This window comes from Bos indicus, chromosome 14, assembly GCF_029378745.1.
Source record: "Bos indicus isolate NIAB-ARS_2022 breed Sahiwal x Tharparkar chromosome 14, NIAB-ARS_B.indTharparkar_mat_pri_1.0, whole genome shotgun sequence".
NCBI classification, from domain to species: Eukaryota; Metazoa; Chordata; class Mammalia; order Artiodactyla; family Bovidae; genus Bos; species Bos indicus.
Window position 1 is genome coordinate 35981271 of NC_091773.1, and position 27178 is coordinate 36008448.

Consider the following 27178-nt stretch of genomic DNA (forward strand, 5'->3'; position numbering starts at 1 on the left):
AAAAACCATCATGAACATGTTCTGAAGTGAAGAGTAAAATCTGTCCTAAGAGTTTAAAATAAAGGCCAAAAAACTGGCTATTACCACTGTGACCATGAGAAATAGCAACAATTGCATACAAGGTACAGCTAAGATTTACCTGCAGGGTTCACAATGCCCCTTTGTTGGCAAAAGTTAACAAGGCAGTGTTATCGTTCCTAAAGTTTTAGGAAGCCAAAAAAAACCCGATGGATGTAATTGAAGTCACTTGGTATCATCTCACAAGCAGCCATAAGGATAATGTTAATTAATACATCAAATACAGATTTTTAATCTATATTAAAGCATCACCATAACAAATGTTAATACCAATGATTTAAAAGTCTGTTTCCTAATGCAAATCTTATTTCTTTGTTCCTACTCAAGATCATCTCCTCTATTCTTAACGTTCTGTGTATAAGTCTTAGTATCAGCTTGCCAATTTTCATTCAAAATTCACAAGAGGTTACATTCTAAATGTTATTAGATATATTGAGTAATTTTAAGAGTCAAATAATGTTAATTTAAGGCCCCATTCGATTTGTTCTGTATCTTCTCAGTCTAGAGCTCTGGTGCTCCAAGTGTGGCCTGCACACCACTGAGATCTTTGCACTACAGTAGCAAAAGAAGCTGTAGATCAAGGAACAAACTTTCCTTTGAAGCTCAAGATGAACTCCAATGTCACTGGCTATTAAAAGGACATTCCAGGATCATAGATCAGCATTAGGTTCATCAGAATTGGACTGAACCAGTCCAAGAAATCTTCAGCCAACTCAAGTTGAAAGCGTCCAGCTAGTCACCAGGCTAAGTATATTTTTTGGTCAGGTAGATGGGTCTGTTATCCTAAAATAACTCCTTCTTGTGCATATTTGTATATTAAAGCTCTAGGGTAAATGTACACATTTTAACTAAACTCAGATCACTAAACTCAGATTTCTGAATTGGCTAAACATTGGCATCACAAAGGGTTTTTAAAAATTCCTGAGAGTCATTAGCAATTCTGATGTAATCTGAGTATGAATTAATGTTGGGATTTTATAAATTCCTCACAGGATTCTAACGTGTAGTAGTTTGAAAAATATCTGGTCTAGAGGTTAATCCATCTACTGAGTTTTTGTTTTATTTCAATATTTGGTTTTTTTTTTCCTGTCTAGGGTTTCCAACTGCATCTTTTTCACATCATCAATCTTTGATTCATAAATGCCAATTTGTTTTCCATAATGCCTTCTCTTAATACATTTACTTTACATAACTGACCATTCCTTCTTTTAAATTTCTGAAAGTTTTAAATACCTTTATTATGAAATTATTTATAAATTGCCCTGTTATTTCTTTTCCTTTGGAAGTAAATTAGCCTTTTGTCGATTTGATTGTCATAATCTTATGAATTTCCTTTATGCTATGAAATTTTAGTTTGCAAACTCATCCTGCATGGAAGTTCCTTGGAGTTCCTTCTGTTCATGTGTAGCCTATTATGGCTAGTGGTTTTGCTAATGTGTACACTCACGCCTCCATCTCCCCAGTTTAGAACCAGATCTTATATTGGTAGCTAGTGTTTCTTTTTCACTGTGGGATAGTGTAGATTTCTTGGTTCAGTTACTTATTGAGACTATCTCAGTTCTTCTTCTGCCATTCCAAGCTTCTAGCTCTGCCTCCATGAGTGTTGTGTGTGTGTGTGATAGAGAGAGACAGACAGACAGATAGACAGAGACAGAGATGGTAAGAGATAGAGACAGAGAGACAGCAAAGCCCCTTCCCAGCCATTTCTTTAACTCACATAGGGAACAGCCAGTTTTTGTCTTCTCAAGGAACTGAACACTCAGTCTACACTGCCTGTTTCCTGTCTTAGCAGCTAGTAAGCCTATAATTTCAGATGCTTTTATCTGATGTGTATTTCTGTTAAACTCAACAGAAGTATTTATCTTCTTTGGAGCTTGGCTATCATTCCTTAAGACTAAGTACATATATGTTTTGAGAACTTTTACATGTAATTGTGGGACTACGTGGAAAGGGAAATCGGGTGGGAAAAGTGGACCACTCATATGTATCTGTTCCATTATCCCCCCTGAGAATGAAGATAACACACACGTGAGGACCTGGAACAGGTTAGAAAGGTTTTGAAAAGCTGTGTATGTTGACCTCCTGAGCATATAGGAAGTGAATCGAGCCTATAGCCACTGGACAAAGAACTGATCCAGAATATTCCACTGGAGAGTTTATCCTATGAAAATCTGTTCAACTTTGTATTTTTGATTCCAGAGGAACATAGAGATTGCAGATGAACCACAGGATCTTTGTCATCTCTGCTCTTTTCTTTTGAACTATGGAGTCTCTGCTACCATAAGCAGTAACTTTGTCTTGTCTTCTTAATTAAATACATAAAGACAAAAAATCTGTACTCAGAATGATAGGAGGGAAACTTGCCTGTGAAGCAGTGTCTCGTGATTTCCATCCACCTCATTAACAATATCGCTGTTGCCAGAATAGGAAGATACCATCAGCTTAACAATCTCAGTGGCTCCCTGGGTGGCAGCAAAATGAAGGGCTGTGCACTTCCCTTTCTGTAAAGAGTTTTGATATCAGCATCAATCAATATTCCGTCCCAATTTAAGGATCAAACCTAAATTCAGTTGTTTTTTTCTTCCTAGTCCAACAAAATCAAGGAGTATGGAATTTAAGATGGCAAAGAGTAATCAGTTTCACCTACTGAGAAGCCTCAATATAAAAGTCATAGCTAGCAACTGTATTTCCTTGCAAGGTGACAGTTCTTGACAGCTCTGACTGTACTTAGCTTCTATCATCAGTGTCTTTATCTCTACTGTATCTGTATCTGTGTTTGCAATTGTCTTTGGTAGCTTTCAAAATTCTTTAGATAGATTAAAATTTGAGAGAATCTCTTGTTCTGCTTTTGCATGAATAGCAGGAAGTAACATCTATCTAAATTAACTGTGAAAGAGCTGTAGGGCACTTTGGCAAATAGAACATGAACAATTCTACAGGAGGAATCTGAACAGTTACCTCCAGCAGGTCCAGCTGCGCACCATTGTCCAGGCACATTTTAATCATGTCCAAGTCCCCACTTTGAACTGCCATGTGGAGAGGGCTGGCTTTCCCACTGTTCACAAAGTTAATGTGAGACAGTCTGCTATACCCATGTTCCTCACCTTTAGGAGGAAATAAAATTCAAGAGAATATAGGTATTCTTTAAAAGGTATTTTTTAAAAAAAAGAAGAAACGACTTTTAGACTTACATAAAAGCCCAGGTATAAATCATATTAAATATTTCTCAATAGCATCCACCAAAATAGGCTTCTTTATAGTATATAATGGAGGAAAGCTTCTACTCACCAAACTTTAATATTATTTCCATGCATTTTTTGGCACCCGAAAATGCTGCCTGGTGAATAGGGAAGCATCCCCATTTATTTGATTTACATGGCTTAGCCCCTTTATTTAACTGGAACAAAAGAAAGAACAAAAGAAGTAAATGACAAAGATAAACCCGTCACAAGGACGGACAAGTATTTATATGCCTCTCCCATAACTTTTCGCTACTCTGTGCCTATGTAAAATTAGTTACATAGAAAAGCTTTTTATGGTATGAAATCTGGACAAAAAGGTAATTTTGGAACTAGGCTAACATTCTGAACTAGAGACACTTTAAATTTTCTAATGACAAAGTAACAACATAGACACAAAAATTTCAACTTGATCTTCCACCAAAGTCAACACATTTTTTAGTGAAATTAAAGAGATTTTAAAAAACATTATCATGATTGCTCCTATACCCATTCTCATTTCCTTATACAAATAAAGTGATAATATTTCCCAGATCATTTTCCTGTCATTTGTGCAATTAATAAATGATTAGACCAGCACTTGTATTAAATCATGAAAATCAGACATTTTCACTAATGAATGTTCTCTACTAAAAAGTTGTTAAAATGAACAGAATGGTATATTACCTTCACCTCTAAGTCAACCATTCTCAATCACCATTTTCTATAGAACACTGGATTTCAGTTTTAAGTACCTCTTACCACAAAATGAGAGATTTTGAAAAAGTAAAAAAGTGTGAAGAAGCAAATACATGTATCATCTTGCTTTCTAGGGACACTGTTGTTTTACATTTTAGAAGACAATATTTTGTCTTCTTTGCATAAGTAATATTTACATGTATACTATGTGATCACATCATTTTAAAAAGTATTTTATTTAATATTCTTAAATTACATGATTTTATTAAATACATATTCCATTTGGGGGTACATAAAACTTCATACAATGAATCCCTATTACTGAATTTCAACTTTTTCTCAGTTTTCTCTGCTATACATAACACTGATGTTAATATCAATGATATCTTTAATTATCTCCCTGAGATGTATTCCAAGAATTGGTATTGATGAGTCAAAATACATTTGTGCCAACAGTGAATGAAATTCCCCAACTCATTACATTTTCTAACACTCATTACATTTTCAATCAATAAGGAATTTTTGTCCTTTCAATTTAAGAGATTTAAAAAAAAACTCATTGTTTTAATATCTTCCTCTTTGATTACTAGAGAAATTAAATAAACTTTATGTGCCCCTTGCCAGTTTTCTATGGAGCACTGTCTTTTTCTTATAAATCTGTGAAAATACAGATAATTTTATATCCATTTAAAGATAAACAGATCGATATAATCATATGCTTTGTTAGCTCAGGTCAATCAAGGGATTATAATCTAATCTAATACTGAACTCTCCATTCAGTCCCTGGATAAGGCCAATGTGGTATTACATGGTACTTTTCATTATTTTGATGAATTAATTGCTAGTATTTTTAAGACTGCATCTATGTGAAATTGATCTATGTTTTTCTTTGGGGGGAGCTCTCAGGTTTTGGAGTTATTATGTCTACTTTATAAAACTAATCTGCACAATGTCACTCTTTTCTTGTGCTACAGGAAGATTACCTGAAACAGAAACTTCTTTGCAAGTTTGAAAGAAACTATAAAATCTATAAAAGCATATATTAGCTGGTTCCAGAGCTTTAACAAAGTATTAGCAATGCTTTTTTTTCCTAATACTTTCCTCACAGATATTTAATTTTGTAGTCAATTTTAACACTTTAATTACTTTCAGTTTTTTATCCATTGGGCTTCCCTGGTGGCTCAGATGGTAAAGAGTATAACTGCCTGCAATGCAGGAGACCTGGTTCAATCTGTGGGTTGGGAAGATCCCCTGGAGTAGAAAATGGTACTCTTGCCTGGAGAATCCCATGGACTGGGAAGCCTGGCTGGCTATGTATAGTCCATGGGGTCACAAAGAGTCGGACACGACTGAGCAACTAAGCACAGCACATTTATCCATTAAAAATCATTTCTAAATTTTTAGGATAGTATTGCATACTGATCTTTTGCCATTTAAAAATTCTTTCATATTCAATTAAATCCTTTTGCTATTTCTAATTTTATTGATTTTTGCTTGAGGTTTTTCCATTGTGGTTGGCTGGTTGTTGGTTTAGTTGCTAAGTTGTGTCCGACTCTTGTGACCCCATGGACTAGCCCACCAGGCTTCTCTGTCCATGGAATTTCCCAGTATAAACTGTCATGATTGGACCAAAAAAAGTTAAATCTTTTTAAATTCTTTTTTTGGTCCAATCATGACAGCTTATAAGAATATATATTTTCATCCAAGTATATTTAGTAAATATGTTAGAAGGTATTTGTAATTTGAAATAGCCCATAGATAGTCTGAAATTATTTTATTTCATTTTATTTACTCCCTGGAGGTGGTGGAGAGGGAAAATCAAGTGCTAAAAATAGAAAATCTGGCCTGAATAATGTACAAGTGATTGAGGAATATTTAAAAGAAAGCTCTTTGATGAAATTCTAATACCACACTCAGAAGGGGCACTCCGTGGAGCAGGACTCAGCCATGGTGATAGACACCTGAAGAGTCGGACTGGATCATCCCGAGAAATCTCACTGGAGAGAAGGCTGGCTCTTCTCATTGAGCTACGGCTGAGGAGCTCAGTCATTATATCATGCAAGGGTCCCTTTCTGAGAACCTATGGCAGCTGTTTCTTCTCATCTTGGAAACAGATATGGGGCTGTTTCTCCTGGCTTTTATTTCAGGCCCCAACAATAATTTTGCAAATAACAATCTTCATCTTTCCTTTGATGATTCAGAAGCTCAGAGTCCCAAGTATGATTCACCGTTATGCACATACAGGCCATTATGCTTTGTCTTTTGTATTCTGGGCTTTCCTGATAGCTCATCTGGTAGAGAATCTGCCTGCAATGCAGGAGACCCCAGTTTGATTCCTGGGTCAGGAAGTACTCTTGGACAAGGGATAGGCGACTCACTCCAGTATTCTTGGGCTCCCCTGGTGGCTCAGCTGGTAAACAATCTGCCCACAATGCAGGAGACCTGGGTTTGATCCCTGGGTTGGGAAGATCCCCTGGAGAAGGGAAAGGCTACCCACCCCAGTAGTCCATGGGATCACAAAGAGTCCGATATGATTGAATGACTTTCACATTCACTTTCATTCTAGGTCTGACTACCAGTTTCACATTAATTTTTCTTGTCGATATTTTCTTTTCACTTCAGTCATCTCACGTTTTCTGTAATGCTTTCCTATTTGTCTTCCAGAAGAAATTTCAGACTCTTAAGATTTAAGAGGTGTGCTCAGTTGCTTCACTTGTGTCCGACTCTTTGTGACCCCAAGGACTACAGTCCACCAGGCTCCTCTGTCCATGGGATTCTCCAGGCAAGAATATCGGAGTGGCTTGCGTTGCTCTCCTCCAGGGGATCTTCCTGACCCAGGGACTGAACCCTAGTGACCTGCATTGCAGCCAGATTCTTTATGTGCTGAGCCATCAAGGAAGCTCTAAGGGGTGTGAACATGTACTCAAACTCATAGAACTATTTTTTTTCTGACACACTTTCTACATTTTATATTTTGCTAAAAGAGAAACTGAAAATAGTTTTGTTTATTTTTTATTTTTTGGCCACACCACATGGCACGTGGGACCTTAGTTCCCTGGCCAGGGATCGAACCTGTGTCCCCTGCATTGGAAACATGGGGTCTTAACCACTGAACCACCGGGGAAGTCCCTGAAAGCTGTTTTAAAGAACAAAAATTCATGTTGTACTAAAGGATAAAGAAAACAGGAAAAAATATAAATAAAATACAAACCAAAAGCTGCATGGCTTCACTGTTGTCTGTGAAACATGTGATTATCAGAGCTGTGTTTCCATTTTCTCCTTCCAGATTAACATCAGTACTGCTGTGCTCAATCAAGACCTACATTTAAAAGAGGGAACAGTCAGTCAAAAGTTAACCTGCAGGTTTTCAAATAGGGTATTTGTCTTCCACTGGATGTTAAGCTTTCAGTACCAGGAACCATGTCCTTATTCATCTTTTCCATCAGTCTCCCGTGAAATCTGACATAAAACCTTGTACCTAGTGGGTACTACAAAAATTTCTCATATAGATGAAATAATGGCAATTTCTATAGGTCATAAATTAAGCCAACATGGAGTTGTAGAATTGAAAATAGACTAAAAATCGTAAATACTAGTTAACATTGCTCACTAAATATTTTTCACTTGTATTAAGTAAGCTATATATATGTATATAATTTTTACTGGAGTATAGTTGCTTTATTTATAACATTCTGTTAGTTTCTGCTGTACAGCAAAGTGAATCAGCTATACACATATATCCCCTCTCCCTTGGCTTTCCTTCCCATTTAGGTGTCCACAGAGCATTAAGTAGAGTTCCCTGTGCTATACAGCAGGCTCTCATTAGTTATCTATTTTATACATAATAGTGTATATATGTCAATCCCAGTTTCCCAATTTATCTTACCCTCTTCCCCCCCTTGGACTTCCCTGGTGGCTCAGACGGTAAAGTATGTGCCTGCAATGCAGGAGACCTGGGTTCAATCCCTGGGTCGGGAAGATCTCCTGGAGAAGTAAATGGCAACCCACTCCAGTATTCTTGCCTGGAAAATGCCATGGACCAAGGAGCCTGGTGGCCTACAGTCCATGGCGTCACAGGGTCGGCCACAACTGAGCGACTTCACTTTCACTTTTCACTCCCCCTTTGGTGTCCATACCTTTGTTTTCTCCATCTGCATCTCCATTTCTGCTTTGCAAATAGTATCATCTGTACTATTTTTCTAGATTCCAGATATGTGATTTTAATATATGAGATTAACTAATATCTACCAAAAATAAATTGATGGAGCCAAAAAATAAATTGAGAATGTGTGGGTGGTGATAAGGGAGGAATGTAAGAAAGGAGAAGGAGAGAGAGAAGAGAGAAAGGGAGTGGGAAGCAAACATGGGAGGGAACTGTTTCCTTTTCCCATCTGGACATTTTTCTTTGACCCAGATTGCAAGTATTCTGGGAAATGTCCATTAAAACCCCGTTCCTTCCAGGAAAGAAGAGTCTCATGTAACAGAGATATAGCTTAACTCAATCGGTTCAAACTTAGTCTGGAACCAGAAACTCTTTCTCCGACATAAGAAATGAGAATTCCTGCTAAAATGGTTAAGCAATTTTTCTAATGGGATTTAATTGAAGACCTGTTACCCCTTCATCTGGCTGACTCACAGCTGATTATTGGCTAAGAATCTATTGATCTTGAACTAGTTTTCTTCTAACAAAATTTTTCTTACATAAATGTCTCCCTCAAAAGAGAAATCTCTGAATTAGCCTGCTAAAGACCTTTTCTTTTGCAGCAAGACTCTGATAAAATTATATCATGTGCTCACAACTAAGAAAGAATTTATTAAACAAGCTGTTTCCTAAAAACTCTGACTTACAAAAGAAGACACACAGAGCTGCTAGTTAATAGAATGTGTCCTGATACGTCAGCAGATGAATCAGGCTTACTAATCAGCTCTTCTCATAAAGGAAAATCACACTGGAATTTTAGGCCATAAGAACACACAGGACGATTATGGATGAAGGAAAATAAGAACACACAGTTCAGTCAATGGACCTGAGGCATCGCCTTCTGTTCTTAACAAAGTCTGGATTGATTCGCATGTGAAGTAATCTACCCAAGTCCACAAGAAGAGGTTTTTTGTTTTTTTTTTTTATCTCTGCCCTCTTAGAATCACAGCTCCTAGATCTGGAGCCTCTATTAGGGTGTTTCTTCTCACTGCCACTAGCAGTCTTTCCTAAAGCTGTGTTAAAGTGTAGGTGGCAGGGGGCCCAGAGAGTGCAACTAAACTGTGTGTGGGGAAGCGCCCGGAAGCGCAGGGGGAAGGGGCGGCGGTGACGCGAATCTGGCCGCGTTGGAGGGGCCGGGCCGCTGCAGTAGTCGCCGCGGCTGCCTCGTGACGTGGCACAGCGAAAGATTTAACGCCGGAGCCGGAGCTGCCCCGCCAGTCGCGGAGCAGGCCCTCACCCCGCTGGCCGGGAGCTTCTTCGGACACGCCGGCTAGCGAACCGTCCCCGCAGCCGTCTTTCTTCCTCAGCAGCTCTTTTCTCGCTGAGTTTTCTGGGAGCGTAAAAGGAGAAGGTCCGGGGACGCCCCAAACCCCTTTTGCTCCTGCCCATTCCAAGTGTCACTACCGCCATGCCCCTCACCATCTCCTCCCTCTTCTCCCGCCTCTTCGGCAAGCAGCAGATGCGCATTTTGATGGTTGGGTTGGATGCTGCTGGCAAGACGACCATTCTGTATAAACTGAAGTTAGGGGAGATAGTCACCACCATTTCTACCATTGGTTTTAACGTGGAAACAGTAGAATATAAGAACATTTGTTTCAAAGTATGGGATATTGGTGGTCAAGATAAAATTAGGCCTCTCTGGAGACATTACTTTGAAAATACCCAGGGTCTTATTTTTGTGGTAGATAGCAATGATCGTGAAAGAATTCAGGAAGGAGCAGAAGAGCTGCAGAAAATGCTTCAGGAAGATGAGTTGCGAGATGCAGTGTTGCTGCTTTTTGCGAACAAACAGGACTTGCCGAATGCTATGGCCATTAGTGAAATTGGACAGATAAATTAGTCTTCAGTCCCTTCTTAACAGAACATGGTATGTTCAAGCCACTTGGGCTACACAAGGAACCAGTCTGTATGAGGGACTTGACTGGCTGTCAAATGAGCTTTCAAAACGTTAAATGAAGCTGGATATCTAACCAAGGACATGTTTGATAGAATTGGTCTAGGCTTGTTACAACAAAATTAGTTTGCATCTTGGTTATTAAACAGTATCTGGGACTGGTTTGGGCAGAATATTATTGCGTTTAAACTTATTTTGTTGCCAATTATTGTTTACCAAGTATAATGTTGCCATTTAGCAATATGCTTGGTTTTAAAGAGATTCTCCTTAACTTGGGGGAAAAAAGTGTCCTCTTACTTCGCTTAAGCCTAAATGCCTGGAGGTAGCTAATGTGACACCTTTTAAATAAATCCATTTTGAATTTTTTTTTTTTTTTTTTTTTTGAGCCCACAAGGAATAATGTTTTAAAGTTACCCCCTGCTACTTTAATGATACCTTTATCATTCCTGGGACAGTCTGCTGATTTTAAAAATTGTAGCATTCCATTTGAATTTATTTTTCCCCCTTACCAAAAAGATTTTTTAATACTGCTTGTACCAGCCAGGGAAATGCTCTAAAACACTATTCAGATCTTGCACTGAGGAACTTCAATTTCTCCCTCCATTTTTATTGACTCCTGGCTTCCATCAGCCAAGCTTACTTTTGTGTGGTTTGGATTTGATAATTAGTTCTGTGCTAGATGCAAAGAGTGCATATGGAGATGATTTTTAATCCTCAGCAGACTGTCTTCCTTTATATTGTATCTTTTTTATGTTGCATGTTGCTTTTGGTATCAGCCTGACTCTTTGCCCAGTATATGATAGTTCTGCTGATGTTTTATTGTTTATTGGTGAACATATCTTCATTAAGAGTTTTTGGAAAACTCATCAAACTCAATGAATAAGTTTTCTTCATAACCCATTTGGAATTATTCCTAATAAAATGATAAAAAAAAAACATTAAAAAAAAAAACAATAAACTGTGTGTCTAGTTCAAGCTCAGTCATGACCAGACAAGTCTGGAGGCTGGCAGGTGAGACCTCCAGAGATCCCTGTGATGAGAATCCAGGAAGCCTCATGGGAGGTCCAACTGTATCCTTTGGGGTTAAGCCAAGAACTAAGACCTGCAGGCTACCGAGAAGCAAGGCCAGCCCCCAACCCCGGTCCAATGTGCCCCAGGAAACACTATGCACACCAGTGGTATGTGTGTAAGAACTTGAGGTCACACAAGGTCACACATGGGTAACAGTTGTTTACTTTACAACCACAAGGCAGCTGTGGAAGGTTTGGGGGAAGGCTGGATAATGGAGACTGAAATTGGCAAAAGCTGGTATTATAAATAGGGCTTCCCTGTGGCTCACAAGGTAAATAATCTGCCTGCAATGCAGGAGACCCGGGTACAATCCCCTGGGTCAGGAAGATCCCCTGGAGAGGGGAATGACAATCTACTCCAGTGTTCTTGCCTGAAGAATTCCATGGACAGAGGGAACCTGGTGGACTGTAGGTGGTATAAATGGGACAGGCAGGCCCTGAGGATGCAAGCACACAGAGAGACCCTCCTAAATTCCTTCTCCTTCTTCTCTGGTGAAGCAAAAGGGCTTGAAAACATCTTTTGATGAAGTGATGGTTGGTAAGACTAAGCAAAGGAGAGACAACTAATTTCAGTTCCCTTACAACCCTATTTTTTTTTTTTCTTGTTCTGGTGTCAAAGGAAAATCTGTTATACCCACCATCTAGTTTGTAAATCAGTTATGGGTTTATTTCTAGACTTTCTTCTATTTCAGTGTGATACCTATCCTTCTGTATTTGTTAGCCTGAAGATTTGATTTCTAGTTAACAGTAGCTTTCAACTGTAACCTGCCTTTGAGTTCCCAAATCACACTTTCAGAGGTGAGATTAATTAAGTCAATGGGCATTTGTTCTTGAAAAGAGCCTTCAGAGGAAGCACAAGAGTTCATTGGGGAAACGTGGCATCTCTCGGGGGGAGGGGTCCGCACTCACTGGTGGCCCAGCACAGATGATACAGAAGTAGCATCAGGCTCATGAATAACGCAGACATCGACAGAAACTGACAGCCTATTGCCAAAGGCCTCTCCAATAACCTCTGCAAGGGGCTGTTCTGACTTGTCTTCTTAGGCACAGATACTTAAACTCTCCCCTTGCCCTTCAGCCAGGACGCCTAGTTACTAATTTATTCATTCAAAAGCCATCATTTAGCAGCAATGCTGAGGACTGGAGATGTTCCATTAGTCACACACAGTGTCTTCTTCCAGTATAAGCAGTCAGAGCGGGAAATGAGCATGTGAACATTTGATTGCGGTACCCTGTGCTAAGGATTATGGCAAGGCTACATACAGGGCACAAGGGGAGAGTGGAGAGGGGGCTCCTCTCACACCCTCTCTGCCTGGCTTACAGGAGCCAAGGACTCAGGGGGCTGAGAGGAAGGGGTCTGAACTAAGGAAGCATGGAATTCATGGACACCCCTGAGGTATTGTTGGTATATTATAGGCTGAGTAGGTTTGGATGTGGTGTGATAAACTGAATGTTTTTGTCCCTCAAAATTCATATATCGAAATCCTAATCCCCAGTGTGGTATTAAGAGGAGGGGCATTTGGGAAGTGCTTAGGTCTACAACGGAGAAGGCAATGGCACCCCACTCCAGTACTCTTGCCTGGAAAATCCCATGGACGGAGGAGCCTGGTAGGCTGCAGTCCATGGGGTCACTAAGAGTCAGACGTGACTGAGTGACTTCCCTTTCACTTTTCACTTTCATGCATCGGAGAAGGAAATGGCAGCCCACTCCAGTGTTCTTGCATGGAGAATCCCAGGGATGGGGGAGCCTGGTGGGCTTCCGTCTATGGGGTCACACAGAGTCGGACACAACTGAAGCGACTTAGCAGTAGGTCTACAAGATGGAGTAGAAGGACGTGCGCTCATCTTCTCCTGTGAGAACTCCAAAATTACAACTCACTGCTGAACAACCATTGACAGGAGAATGTTGGATCCCACCAAAAAAAGATACCACACGTCCAAGGGCAAAGGAGAAGCCTCAGCAAGATGGTAGGAGGGGTGAAATTCTGTTTAGAATCAAACCCCATACCTACCAGAGACACTCGGAGGGCTCAAACAAAACCTTGTGTACACCAGGAGACCCCACAGAGACTGAGCCATACTTGCCTCTGACTGTCCGAGTGTCTTCTGCAGAGGTACGGGTCAGCAGTGCCTTGCCACCAGAGTAGGGGCTCTGGGTGCAGCAGACCTGGGTATTGCATAAGTCCTCTTGGAAGAGGTTGCCATTAACCCTACCATAGAGCCGCCACAGCTTACACAGGACTGGGGAAACAGACTCTTGGAGGGCACAGAGAAAACCTTCTGCACACCAGGACCCAGGAGAAAGGAGCAGTGACCTCACAAGAGACTGACCCAGACTTGCCTCTGAGTGGCCAGGAGTCTCTGGCAGAGGTGTGGGTCGGTGGTGGCCTGCTGCGGGGATGGTGCACTGAGTGTGGCAGAGCATGCACGGGACCTTTTGAAGGAGGTTGCCATTGTCTTCATTACCTCCACCATAGTTTGCTCTCAGGTCAAACAACAGGGAGGGAACACAGCCCCGCCCATCAACAGAAAATTGGATTAAAGATTTACTGAGCATGGCCCCACCCATCAGAACAAGACCCAGTTTCCCCCACAGTCAGTCTCTCCCATTAGGAAGCTTCCATAAGCCTCTTGTCCTTATCCCTCAGAGGGCAGACAGAATGAAAACCACAACCACAGAAAATGAATCCAACTGATCACATGGACCACAGCCTTGTCTAATTCAATGAAACTATGAACCATGCCGTAGGGCAACCCAAGACAGACAGGTCGTGGTGGAGAGTTCTGACAAAATGTGGTCCACTGGAGAAGGGAATGGCAGACCACTTCAGTATTCTTGCCTTGAGAACCCCGTGAACAGTATGAAAAGGCAAAAAGATATGATACTGAAAGATGAACTCCCGAGGTCAGTAGGTGCCCAATATGCTACTGGAGAAGAGTGGAGAAATAACTGCAGAAAGAATGAAGAGATGGAGCCAAAACAAAAACAACACACAGTTGTGGATGTGACCAGTGATGGAAGTAAAGTCCGATGCTATAAAAAAAAAACATTGCATAGGAACCTGGAATGTTAGGTCCATTAGTCAAGGCAAATTGGAAATGGTCAAAGAGGAGATGGTAAGAATGAACATCGACATTTTAGTAATCAGTGAACTAAAATGGACTGAAATGGGTGAATTTAACTCAGATGACCATTATATCTAGTACTGTTGGCAAGAATCCCTTAGAAGAAATGGAGTAGCCTCATAAGTCAAGAGAAGAAACATAGTTTTTGGGTGCAGTCTTAAAAATGACAGATTGATCTCTGTTCCTTTCCAAGGCAAACCATTCAATATCACAGTAATCCAAGTCTATGCCCCAACCAGTAATGCTGAAGAAGCTGAGGTTGAATGGTTCTATGAAAACCTATAAGACCTCCTAGAACTAACACCAAAAGAGATGTCCTTTTCATTATAGGGGGCTGGAATGCAAAAGTAGGAAGTCAAGGGATACCTGAAGTAACAGGCAAATTAGGCCTTGGAGTACAAAATGAAGCAGGGCAAAGGCTAACAGAGTTTTGCCAAGAAAATGTACTGGTTATAGCAAACACCCTCTTCCAACAACATGAGACAAGACTCTACACATGGACATCACCAGATGGTCAACACCAAAATCAGATTGATTATATTCTTTGTAGCCAAAGATGGAGAAGCTCTATACAATCAGCAAAAACAAGACTGGGAGCTGACTGTGACTCAGATCATGAACTCTTTATTGCAAAATTCAGACTTAAATTGAAGAAAGTAGAGGAAACCACTAGACCATTCAGGTATGACCTAAATCAAATCCCTTACAATTATACAGTAGAAGTGACACATAGATTCAAGGGATTAGATCTGATAGACAGAGTGCCTGAAGAACTATGCACAGAGTTTAGTGACATTGTACAGTAGCCAGTGATCAAGACCATCCCAAAGAAAAAGAAATGCAAAAGGCAAAATAGCTGTCTCAGGAGGCCTTACAAATAGCTGAGAAAAGAAGAGAAGCAAAAAGCAAAGGAGAAAAGGAAAGATATACCCATCCGAATGCAGAGTTCTGAAGAATAGCAAGGAGAGATAAGAAAGCCTTCCTCAGTGATCAATGCAAAGATGTAGAAGAAAACAATAGAATGGGAAAGACTAGAGATCTCTTCAAGAAAATTAGAGATACTAAGGGAACATTTCATGCAAAGATGGGCACAATAAAGGACCGAAATGGTATGGACCTAAAAGAAGCAGAAGATATTAAGAAGAGGTGGGAAGAATGCACAGAAGGACAATACCAAAAAGATCTTCCTGACCCAGATAACCACGATGGTGTGATCACCCACCTAGAGCCGGACATCCTGGAAAGTGGAGTCATGTGGGCCTTAGGAAGCATCACTAAGAACAAAGCTAGTGGAGATGATGGAATTCCAGCTGAGCTCTTTCAAATCCTTAAAGATGTTGCCGTGAAAATGCTGCACTCAATATGCCAGAAAATTTGGAAAACTCAGCAGTGGCCACAGGACCAGAAAAAGTCAGTTTTCATTCCAATCCCAAAGAAAGGCAATGCCAAAGAATGCTCAAACTACCACACAATTGTACTCATCTCACACGCTAGCAAAGTAATGCTCAAAATTCTCCAAGCCAGGCTTCAACAGTACCTGAACCGTGAACTTCCAGATGTTCAAGCTGGATTTAAAAAAGGCAGAGGAACCAGAGATCAAATTGCCAACATCCGTTGGATCACTGAAAAAGCAAGAGAGTTCCAGAAAAACACCTACTTCTGCTTTATTGACTATGCCAAAGCCTTTGACTGTGTAGATCACAACAAACCATGGAAAATTCTTAAAGAGATGGGAATACCAGACCAGCTGACCTGCCTCCTGAGAAATCTGCATGCAGATCAGGAAGCAACAGTTATAACTGGACATGGAACAACAGATTGGCTCCTAATCAGGAAAGGAGTAAGTCAAGGCTGTATATTGTAACCCTGCTTATGTAACTTATATGCAAAGTACATCATGCAAAATGCTGGGCTGGATGAAACACAAGCTGGAATTAAGATTGCTGGGAGAAATATCAATAACCTCAAATATGCAGATGACCCCTTATGGCAGAAAGCAAAGAAGAACTAAAGAGCCTCTTGATGAAAGTGAAAGAGGAGAGTGATAAAGCTGGCTTAAAACTCAACATTCAGAAAACTAAGATCATGGCATCCGGTCCCATCACTTCATGGCAAATAGATGGGGAAAGAGTGAGAGACTTTATTTTTGGGGGCTCCAAAAATTACTGCAGATGGTGACTACAGCCATGAAATTAAAAGATGCATGCTCCTTGGAAGAAAAGCTATGACCAACCTAGACAGTATATTAAAAAGCAGAGACATTACTTTGCCAACAAGTCTGTTTAGTCAAAGCTATGGTTTTTCCAGTAGTCATGTATGGATGTGAGAGTTGTACTATAAAGAAAGATGAGTGCCGAAGAATTGACGCTTTTGAACTGCGGTCTTGGAGAACACTCTTTAGAGTCCCTTGGACTGCAAGGAGATCCAGCCAGTCCATCCTAAAGAAAATCAGTCCTGAAAATTCATTGAAAGGACTGATGCTGAAGCTGAAACTTCAAAACTTTGGCCATCTAATGGAAGAACTGACTCCTTTGAAAAGCCCCTGATGCTGGGAAAGACTGAAGGCAGGAAGAGAAGGGGCCGACAGAGGATGCGATGGTTGGATGTCATCACCCACTCACTGGACATGAGTTTGAGCAAGCTCCAGGAGTTGGTGAAGGACAGGGAAGCCTGGTGTGCTGCAGTCCATTGTGCTGCAAAGAGTCGGACACGGCTAAGCAACTGAACTGAACTAGGTCATGAAGGCAGAACCCTCACGAGTGGGATTAGCACTCTTATAAACGAAAGCCCAGAAAGCTCTCATTCCTTCCTCAACATGAAGACACAGAGAGACAAAGGCCGCCTATGAACCAGGAATCAGGCCCTTACCAGATATCAAATCCACCAGTGCCTCAATCTCGGACAACCCAGCCTCCACAGCTGTGAGAGACAGCTGTTGTTCACGCCACTGGGTCTGTGGTTTTCTGTGATAGCAGCCAGAACTGTGACACAACAGCCATGTCATCCTTCGCAACGTTTTTCCTAAAGGAAAATTTACTGCAAGGTCCAAATTACCTACCTCAGAAATGAATTTCTAGAATATAATTCATTTGTAAACTGCGTTTCTCAAGGCTTCCTCTATTTGACCCAATTCACTCTCTTAAAAAAATACTAAGAAATTTCCCCATATTATGATTATGTCTTCTGTTAAGACATGCCATCCACTAAGGCCTGTCACTGACTCTCACAAAAACAATAAATCCTAATTATATTTCCTCTCTTCATGGAGGCACTGGTCACCTCCTTTTTTTGAAGCATTCAATCAGCCAGGTAAAAGCAGTAAAACCCTGACTTGAGAAACATAAAAATGAAGACAAATTTCCTAACTCTTGCTTTCGCCTCCTAACTCTTACGCACTAACTAAGCACGTTATTTAATTCACTCTCTTCCTCAGTTTCCTCAGCTATGAAATGGGGATAATAATGGTCTTATTTTATAGATTTTTTAAAATGGGGATTTAAAAACCAAAAACACAGAAGGCTCCTAAACACAGAAAAAGGCTGGTAGCTGATACATAAGAACTAATCAAGAAAATAAGATGGTGCTTATTATTCTTCACGTCATCATCATCACGATCACTATGGAGATGGTTTTGGTCAGAAGAAAAGCCAACTTTAAAATCATCACATGTTGTTGGCCCTGGCAGCCGAGGTTGGCCTTTTGGACGAAGCAGACATAGCTGGACCTGAGGCCCGGCCCATGCTACGTTGCTCGGCCTGGGGACCACCAGCAAGCTCACCTTCATCACGTCATTGTACCCGCCCTGCACAGCCACATGCAGCGGGGCCATCATGCTGCAGTTTCGGAGGTTTGGGTTGGCTCCTTTGCGAAGAAGAAACTTAACACTTTCCACCTGGTTTTTTCCTGCGGCCCAGTGCAGTGGGGTATTTCCATAATCATCCATCACATTCAGTACTAGAAAAAGACAGCAAAATACAGGTGAGACGTTGCTTGGACTGTACTCGGCACCTACTGCATGCCTATTTACTGCAAAGCTCGGTGCTCAGTCCCATGGTAGAGGCTTCACCTTCTTTAGGAGAAATAAAAAGATAGCTTCAGTTCTCAAAAACATCTAACAGACACCTTCGGGGCTGCATGTCAGTGATGGCACTGACTTTGTCAAATGAGTTAGCTGTCAATCTGTAGGATCCATAGGAAATAGGTCTTCCTATTGCTACATGCTTTTATCTGTGCTATGAATTGGGGGATTTGTTGCAAAGCATTGAGCTTATATAAAAGTAACAACTCTACACCAGGCAACTCTAAGTTCCACGCAACCATTATATCATCCAACCCTCTAATAGCTCACAAGGGGCCGTGACCATTTTTCAGAAAGATGAGGACTAGAGAGGTTCAAAATCTTGCCAACATTATGCAGCCAGTAAGAGCTCTGTAAGCTGACTTAGCTCTTTGAATCTCAGCTTTCTCATATTCAAATTTGGTGGAAGGAAGGAAAGAGGGGAGGGAGGAAGAGAAAGGAGTGTAACAGATAGGTACACCTTGCAATATTCTTAGGAGAAGAATATCAAATCATGTCCTTAAAGATCTTAATGGGGTGTTTGGCCTTTAGCAATGGTTCAAAAAAATGTTAGTGAGAAAAAAGATGCACCACTAACAAACACAAGACTAGAATTAGAGCTTGTGCACCTTGATGCCATACATGATTTTGACATACTTCTACAATATATCATTGTATTATTTACCCTGTGATTAGCATGCCCTTTGACACTACAGGATTTACTTTATATCTGCTCTAAAATAGACGCTACCATCTGCTTTATCAACCATTTTAATTGGTGGTAGTATATTTTTATGTCTGAAGAGAAGGGAAAAGAGCTCATTCATAAATATGACTTAAGGACCACCTACAATGCCTGGAATCCTGCTGCAGCCATATTTCTCATTTCTCTCCTTTTTAACATTTATCTCCCCACTATCTTCTCTCAGTCACTCCAGTGCCTCATTCTCAACCACACACACACACACACACTCACACACACACATACTCTCTCTCTCTCACATACTCACACACATCCCTTGACCATTCTGTCTGATCAAGACAAAGCACCACACTCAGCATTTCATTTAGCACCAAACCTCATGAAACCATGGCCAAAACTTACAAACTCCAACTCATCAATTAAATAACTTGAATTTGGCTTTTACCACCATTGCTTTTCATAAATCACTTTTACAGAGGTCAGGAGGCCTTCTAATGTCAAGGTTATTGTGTCTCCTTTCTATGTTATCTCTCTGTGGTACCTGATCCTTCTAACTAATCTCTCCCTTGGCTCATGTGCCATCAATCTCATGCATCACTGTCTTCACCATTGTTTTTCTGGCTTTTCCTCTGCCCTCTGACCCTGAGCATTGGTGTTTTACCCTTAGCCACCTTCAATGGCAATTCTATGGTCTTCTAAAGGATTTTCATTCATTTACACAATTTGAGCTACTTCCTATGCAATACTGGCCCTGTAGTGTGACCCTTTCCTTCTATATTTTTGGTCTACTAGATACAAGGTATTAGGCTACAAGTCTACTAGAAATTTTCAAGTGGATGTCCCCTGGGCCTTTTAAACTCAGTATGACCATATTTAAATTATTTCCTCACATTCACTTTTCTTCTGTTTTCTTATAAACCTTCTTTTCCAGATGGCTAGACTATTAATCTAATTCCTAAATTAAGAATGTCAACATCAGTACACCTTTTCATCACTTACTCCTTGCATTCAATCTTTATCAAGCACTTTCCACTCTACATGTGAAATAGCCCCTGAATCTCTCCCTTTCTCCTTATTCCAATCTCAAAACCCTAGTGGATGCTCAACTTCTCTTTACTACTAAAATAGCTTTTTAACTGACCTTCATCTTACCTTAAATAATAATGGTCTTATTACACCACCTCACTGCTTAAATCTCTGTGTCATCCTGCTTCCTTATCAACTACAGCTGAGTTTCTCAGAGAAGGCTGGGGGCACAAGGCTGGGGAGGATGTGACATCTTCTTGGGGTGTCAATTTTATTGACACGATAAGGGTGGCACTAGAGGTAAAGAACCCACCTGCCAATGCAGGAGACATAAGAGATTCGCGTTCGATCCCTGGGTCGGGAAAATCCCCTGGAGAAGGAAATGGCTAGCCATTCTACTATTCTCGCCTGGAGAATCCCATGGACAGAGGAGCCTGGTGGGCCATAGTCCACAGGGTCCCAAAGAGACAGACACAACTGAAGTGACTTAGCATGTGCATACTTCAAGCAAGCAATTTAAGTATGTGATGACCTCAGTGGAAACAGTATATAAGAATACATGAAATACACATTAATTTTTATGATCTATCATGCAATTGCAAAGAAAATCTGCACTGGCAGTGGGCTGCCCCAGATCCTTGCACCGTCCTCTGCAGTATTTCTGTGGAAAAGATTGAAGGGCACTGGCTGGAGGAAAGACCACATTCCTGAGTGAGACATTCAGGCCCTTTATAATCTGGAACTAATCAACCCTCCAGAATCACTTCATTCCACTCTTTCCAAATGAGTCTAATGAGATGATGAAATACATAGCACTAGCTGTAAAGTTCTGTTACCTTCACAGGAGGATTCATTGACAATCATCTCCATCAGCTCCACTTGACCTTCTTCTGCAGCATGGTGCAAAGGTGAGGCATTCACATCATCATATTTTTTAAATCTCTTTTGTTTCTTCACAAAGTTTTGTAAACCGCATTTGTTTCCCTCGAACACCACCTAGAAGTATATACAAAATTGTTACCTTAAATAAGCATATATAAAACTTAGTATAATAAGTTCATTGTCAAAGGATTATCATCCAAGCTAGTTCTTGTGCTTATGATAAAGTAAATAATTTTTTTTTCTGAAGAACACAAAATGTTTAGACATATAGAGCATGCCCCAGAACATACATGCTCAGTTGTGTTTGACTCGTTGTGACCCTACGGACTGTAGCCCGCCAGGCTCCTCTGTCCATGGGTTTTTCCAGGCAAGAATACTGGAGTGGGTAGCCATTTCCTACTCCAGGAGATCTTCTGAACCTAGGAATCGAACCTGTGTCTCCTTAATTGCCTGGCTGATTCTTAGACATATAGAAAGAAAGTGAAAGTGTTAGTCAGTCATGTGTGACTCTTTGAGGCCCCCTGGACTGTAGTCCGCCAACCCCCTCTATCCATGGAATTCTCCAGGCACGAACACTGGAGTGGGTAGCCATTCCCTTCTCCAGGAGATCTTCCTGACCCAAGGATGGAACCCAGGTCTGCAAATGCTTTTACATTGATAAGCACATTAAATAAATAATTTGATTTTCTGATGCCAAACCTGTATATGCTGTAGAAATAAAGGCCTTGAGAAGAGTTTGGAAGTAAATGTAATAGATGCGAGCTGAGAAGAAAATAAGTAGAGTGAAAACATAGAGGCATTGTCTCTTCTAGGTGAAAAATGTACTGAAACCACAGCATAAGGGATTCTAGTTGATGAAAAAAGATTTTCGTGAATGCAAGGAGTAAGAGTAGAAGCTAAATTACTGTCCTTTCTTTGGCCTTTCTGCTGATAGTCAATTCCCATACAATGTGTTCCTAAGTAATGGAGATAGAATCATACTGAAGGATGGTGATGTAAGTCTCTTGGTCAGTTATCTTGAACAGCTGCCCACTCTCCTCTGGGAATGAACTATCCCCCCTCTTTTGATGACTTGGATTCTGAACCAGGCCAAGTCAGGTCAGGTGCAGTGCCTCATGGTTCTCTGCAGGCAGGAAGGGCTAACATTTAGTTTAGTTCAGTTCAGTTCAGTTGCTCAACCATGTCCGACTCTTTGCGACCCCATGGACTGCAGCATTCCAGGCTTCCCTGTCCATCACCAACACCCAGAGCTTGCTCAAACTCATGTCCATCAAGTTGGTGATGCCATCCAACCATCTCATCCTCTGTCATCCCCTTCTCCTCCTGCCTTCAATCTTTCCCAGCATCAGAGTCTTTTCCAATACTCTTTTCCAGTCAGAGTCAGTTTTTCACATCAGGTGACCAAAGAACTTGAGCTTCAGCCTCAGCATCAGCCCTTCCAATCAATATTCAGGACTGATTTCCTTTAGGATGGACTGGTCTGATCTTGCAGTCCAAGGGACTCTCAAGAATCTTCTCCAACACCACAGTTCAAAAGCATCAATTCTTTGGCACTCAGCTTTCTTTATAGTCCAACTCTCACATCCATACATGACTACTGGAGAAACCATAGCTTTGACTAGATGGACCTTTGTTGGCAAAGTAGTATCTCTGCTTTTTAATATGCTATCTAGGTTTGTTGTGGCTTTTCTTCCAAGGAGCAAGTGTCTTTTAATTTCATGGCTGCAGTCACCATCTGCAGGGATTTTGGAGCCCCCAAAAATTAAAGTCTCTCACTGTTTCTACTGTCTGTGTACTTACTTACCACCAAAGATCAAGACACTGAGAGGTTACATTGTTTACCCAAAGGCACACAGTAAGGAACGAAGTTAGAATTTGAATGGAAGGTATATGGAATACAGATTTTGTCTGAGTGATGAATGCCAAAAATCCAACATACAGTGGAGACTGAAGTTGTGATAGAGAAACTGTGTGATAAAGTTTCCAGATCATAAAAACAAACTTTGCAGGACAAGTTCCATAAGTTTTGGGCATAGTTGGCAGTTGTCACTGGCCTGGAAAAGTATGATTCCAAACAGACATTAATGTCCACTGACGTCAGGGGGGAGAAAGAACTTTCTAGAATATCTAAATTTTCTCTAAGATTTGTTTTCTTCATGCTCTTTATATTCTTTATTATAACTGCACTAAAGATGACTTATCATGGATGACAGTATATCTCTTCCTTGTGAAATTTCGAGGTGTTGATATTCTGCTTTTGATTCATTCTCACAAGGTATGAAATTTCCAAATTTATATATATTCAGTAATAGATTTAAAATGAGCTCTTCACAGAAGTAGGCTCTTTTTCAATGTCTCACCCCATCAAAGGAAGTTTACCTGACTCTATTAGGAAGTATTATAGCACTTGAAATTGATACGTTCTTCCAGTAATAATAAAGGAATTCTCTCGTCTACCCCACAGTGTCAAAAAGAGCAATTTACAGGTCTACTCAGTGATGTGCAGTCAACACAAACCCAATTACACACTCTTTGACAGCCAGGCCTGGGTTCAGAGGCTCATGAGGTACTGCTGAGTTCACAATGATAACAAAGCATCTAAATATTTTATACAAGCTCATCAGATGTGCTGTCTGAATTTAGTTCACGGCATGTTACCTAGGCTTCCAAGAGATTTCTTTAAAGAAAGTACTGAAAGTCAAGGATGTCATCTAGACAAGTTATTACACATTCAGTCAATAGAGTTTTCTGCTGTCACAGGTCACTTCACATTCTTTCCGGTTCTGAACTCTATGACTAGATACAGGATGTAACAGACTAGACCACGTTTGTTGTTGTTGTTCAGTCGCTAAGTTGTGTCTGACTCTTTGCGACCCCATGGCCTGCAGCACGCCAGGCTTCCCTGTCCTTCACCGTCTCTCAGAGTTTGCTCAAATTCATGTCCATTGAGTAGGTGACACTCTCTTAACCATCTTATCCTCTGCCTCCCCCTTCTTCTCCTGCCCTCAATCTTTCCCAGCATCAGGATCTTTTCCAATGAGTTGGCTCTTCACATCAGGTGGCCAGAGTATTGGAGCTTCAGCGTTAGCACCAATGATTATTCAATATTTTAATGAATATTCAGGGTTGATTTCCTTTAGGATTGATTGGTTAGTTCTCCTATTACGTTTAAAGAAGCTAATTCTGAGTTCTTTAAACTGGAGGTATCAAATACACCTGTTTTAGGTGGTTTTAATGAAATACATATAAGCAGTATAGGGCAAAAAGGAAGGAAATTATTACAATGAGAGATTTTAACAAATGGGAGATTATAACTACGAGAATTAAGTAAGGTAAGCGTTAGTCACTCAGTCGTGCCCAACTCGATGCAATCCCCCCATGAACTGTAGCCTGACAGGCTCCTCTGTCCATGGAATTCTCCAGGCGAGAATACTGAGTAGTTAGCCATTTCCTCCTCCAAGGGATCTTCCCGACTCAAGGATTGAACCCAGGTCTCCTGTATTGCAGGTGGATTCATTACTGTCTAAGCCATCAGGGAAGCCCATAACAATGAGAAATTAAGGCCCAATGCTAAAGTATTAACTCCCTTGAAAGAAAGTCATTGGAAAAGATTAAAAGCATCAGTCAGATGATTCATATTCCACATTTCTAATCTTGTAAGTTTTCTGCCATACTTCGATTTTGTCAGGATTCCTGAGATGTGTGTGCATGCTGGAGAAAATATTGTACACCACGTCTTCTTAATGAGGAAATCCTTAGAGTTCAGAACTCTCCAGAGTGCTACATGTATTCGTTTGTAATTATTCTCACTGCTGAGATTTCTACAGGATGATTTAAAGTCAGGTAACAAAATAAAATGTATAAATCCCTCAATCTACAAGCTTGACTGTGGTTTTCAAAAGCCTTAGATAACATAAATGCTTCTGCTGGATTTAGGCAAGAAAACTAAACAAAGACAAATAAAAACACAAAGAAAGTAAGTTTGAGACACTGTATTGCAAAATTCCTTCACTGATTATCTCCAGAAAACAGAGACCACATTGATAAGTAAAGAAAGTACATTTGGTGTGATTTTCAAAATTAAAAATTTTTTTCCAGTCCCTTAATGTTAATTCCAAAGATGCTATCCTAGTGTTTGACATTCACTTATAACTTCAGTTCTTTGTATTAAGCTAAAAGACCATAGTTATTATACTAATATTAAGGAGGAGGAAAAGTATTTAATCTGGATTTAATCTGGATGCACCTTGGGAGGCCTGGTGTGTGGTTTTATGTAATTTTCTATGCATGCCTGACTCACATGCAGAATTAAAAACACTGTCTATTCACCTAACCTATTTAGAGGGCAACTTGGCAATTTCTACCAAAATTAAGCCCATAGGTGACTTTAGATCCTACTAGGCCTTTAACATACTCATTAAGGTACTGTAGACAGAGGAAGCCATATCTACACCCACAGACACTCAATCACGTGTGTAATAGCACAACAAAACAAACACACACATGCTGGTCTGGTAAAGCATAACACATTCATACAAGGGAATATTATAAAGCTGCTAAGAAGAATGAGATACATCTCCAGCGGCTAATTTTGAAAGTATTCCAAAATATATTCCATGAGCAAATCCAAGTGTAAATGGTTTCACCATGCAAAGACATTTGTGGTGGCGTTGGAGAGAGCTTTTAATTCTTTTAATGTTTAAAAAGAGATGTTTCCTCCTACTGACAACGTGAGGCATCCAGCGATGAGTTTTCTGAGCATCCGATAGCCTCCGCCCTCAGTTAGCACCATCAGCCAGCAGCAACCTGAGCTGGTGCAGCCTTTTGGTCAAAGCGACTTTGGAATCCGCAAAAGAAACAGAAGCCCCATCCTAGTCCTTGGGACCTCCGGAAGACCACCTACCTAGCTTCGAAGGGTCTCCTCCCTCAAAGTCCCTTCCGACTGACTGCCCCAGCCCCTGGAGGAGTCTGCCCACCCGTCCTCCAATCCCTGCAACACCTCACTGTTAGGTTCTGCTTCCATTTCCCTCCGCAAGACAAGCATGCTTCTAGAACCCCAAACTCCTATTGAGCAGCTAGCTCTCCGACCGCCAGATTCAGCCATCTAGTTGTTTGGTTCTAAATAAAATCTGTAAAAAGGAGAACAGCACGCACTCCAAAACTGGTTCCGATTTTGGCACCAGGCAGTTGCGGCCAAATGCTAGCGGTACTTTGGGGGTAGATCTCCTCACGCTGCAGCTGCCCACCACAAGCAAGAGCAGGGTGAACAAACAAGCAAACAGGAAGGACAAAGCCGGCACCTGCTGGCGGGCGCCTTTTAAGAACGCGGCTCCCCGAGTTCCCCACTTCCCGAGGTCCATCCTGGACCGCACGCACACCCCAAGCAGACAGCCCTCACCTGGCCGGGTCCTCCCATCCCGGGGCTGCCCGCTAGGAAACTTCGAGTCGAGGAGGGTAAAGTTAGGAAGAGCCGACCCGCGCCCGGACTTGCGAGCGCCCGCCCGGGTACCTTGAAGTCATTGCTGTTGTCCTTGTGGTCCTCCACTCCCAGGCAGACGAAGTCCCGGGGCTCCTTCTTCTCCCCGGGGCGCAGCATCTTCCTCAGGCTTCGCCTCATTGACCACGCCCCGAACGCCACCTGCGGCAGCTGCTCCCCGCGGGCGCGGGCACCTAGGGCGAGACAGTCGCCGTGAGCCGGCGCCGGGCGCGGCCTGGGCGCTAGCGGCGCGGGCGCCGCTGGAGTCCGCGCCGGAGCTCAGAGCTCTTCCGCACACGGCGGTCCCCGGGAGAAAGGAGGTTTGCTCTGCGTGAGGCCGGGAGGACTTCTGGCCAGAGTTGCCCGGCTCGGGCTACTTGTAGGGCAGGAAGCAGGAGGGGCGCGTGCAGGGGTGGGGACGCGCCATCGTGTCCACGCGCGGCCAGGGGGAGGCCGCGCCATGTGTGTCCCCGGGCGGTAAGCGCAACCGGCTGCAGCAGCGCACCCTTGAGTCTAGGTGTCAGATCAGAGTGTCTCCACCGAATCTAGACTCATAATAAAAACCCTGAGAGCCCCAGTCCTGTCCTGCAATCAGAGAGAAAGGAAGGGGCGAGCAGCGGGACGGACGGGGGAGAGAATGACAAGAGAGTGGCTGGGTACACTGGGAAGATGTTTATTTTTCTATTATTTAAATATTTTTTAATTTATATATTTATTTAAAAAAGAAAATCACAATACTCAGACCATT

At 41.5% G+C, this 27178-nt stretch overlaps 1 protein-coding gene and 1 pseudogene across 1 annotated transcript in view; one reads left to right on the forward strand and one right to left on the reverse strand.

The window, feature by feature from the left end:
- The window catches only part of TRPA1 (transient receptor potential cation channel subfamily A member 1), a 55550-nt gene extending 28627 nt beyond the window's left edge, over positions 1 to 26923 (reverse strand). Inside the window, exons 1-7 of the mRNA XM_070802680.1 lie at positions 26464 to 26923; positions 20909 to 21068; positions 18065 to 18240; positions 7207 to 7314; positions 3367 to 3475; positions 3037 to 3182; positions 2443 to 2579 (exon numbers count right to left, since the gene is read on the reverse strand). Of these exons, the coding sequence (XP_070658781.1) occupies positions 2443 to 2579; positions 3037 to 3182; positions 3367 to 3475; positions 7207 to 7314; positions 18065 to 18240; positions 20909 to 21068; positions 26464 to 26571 (944 nt within the window). The 5' untranslated portion in view covers positions 26572 to 26923. The remainder of the gene's footprint in view (positions 1 to 2442; positions 2580 to 3036; positions 3183 to 3366; positions 3476 to 7206; positions 7315 to 18064; positions 18241 to 20908; positions 21069 to 26463) is intronic.
- Positions 9472 to 10204, forward strand: LOC139186915 (ADP-ribosylation factor 4-like; annotated as a pseudogene).
- Positions 26924 to 27178: the final 255 nt, after the last annotated feature.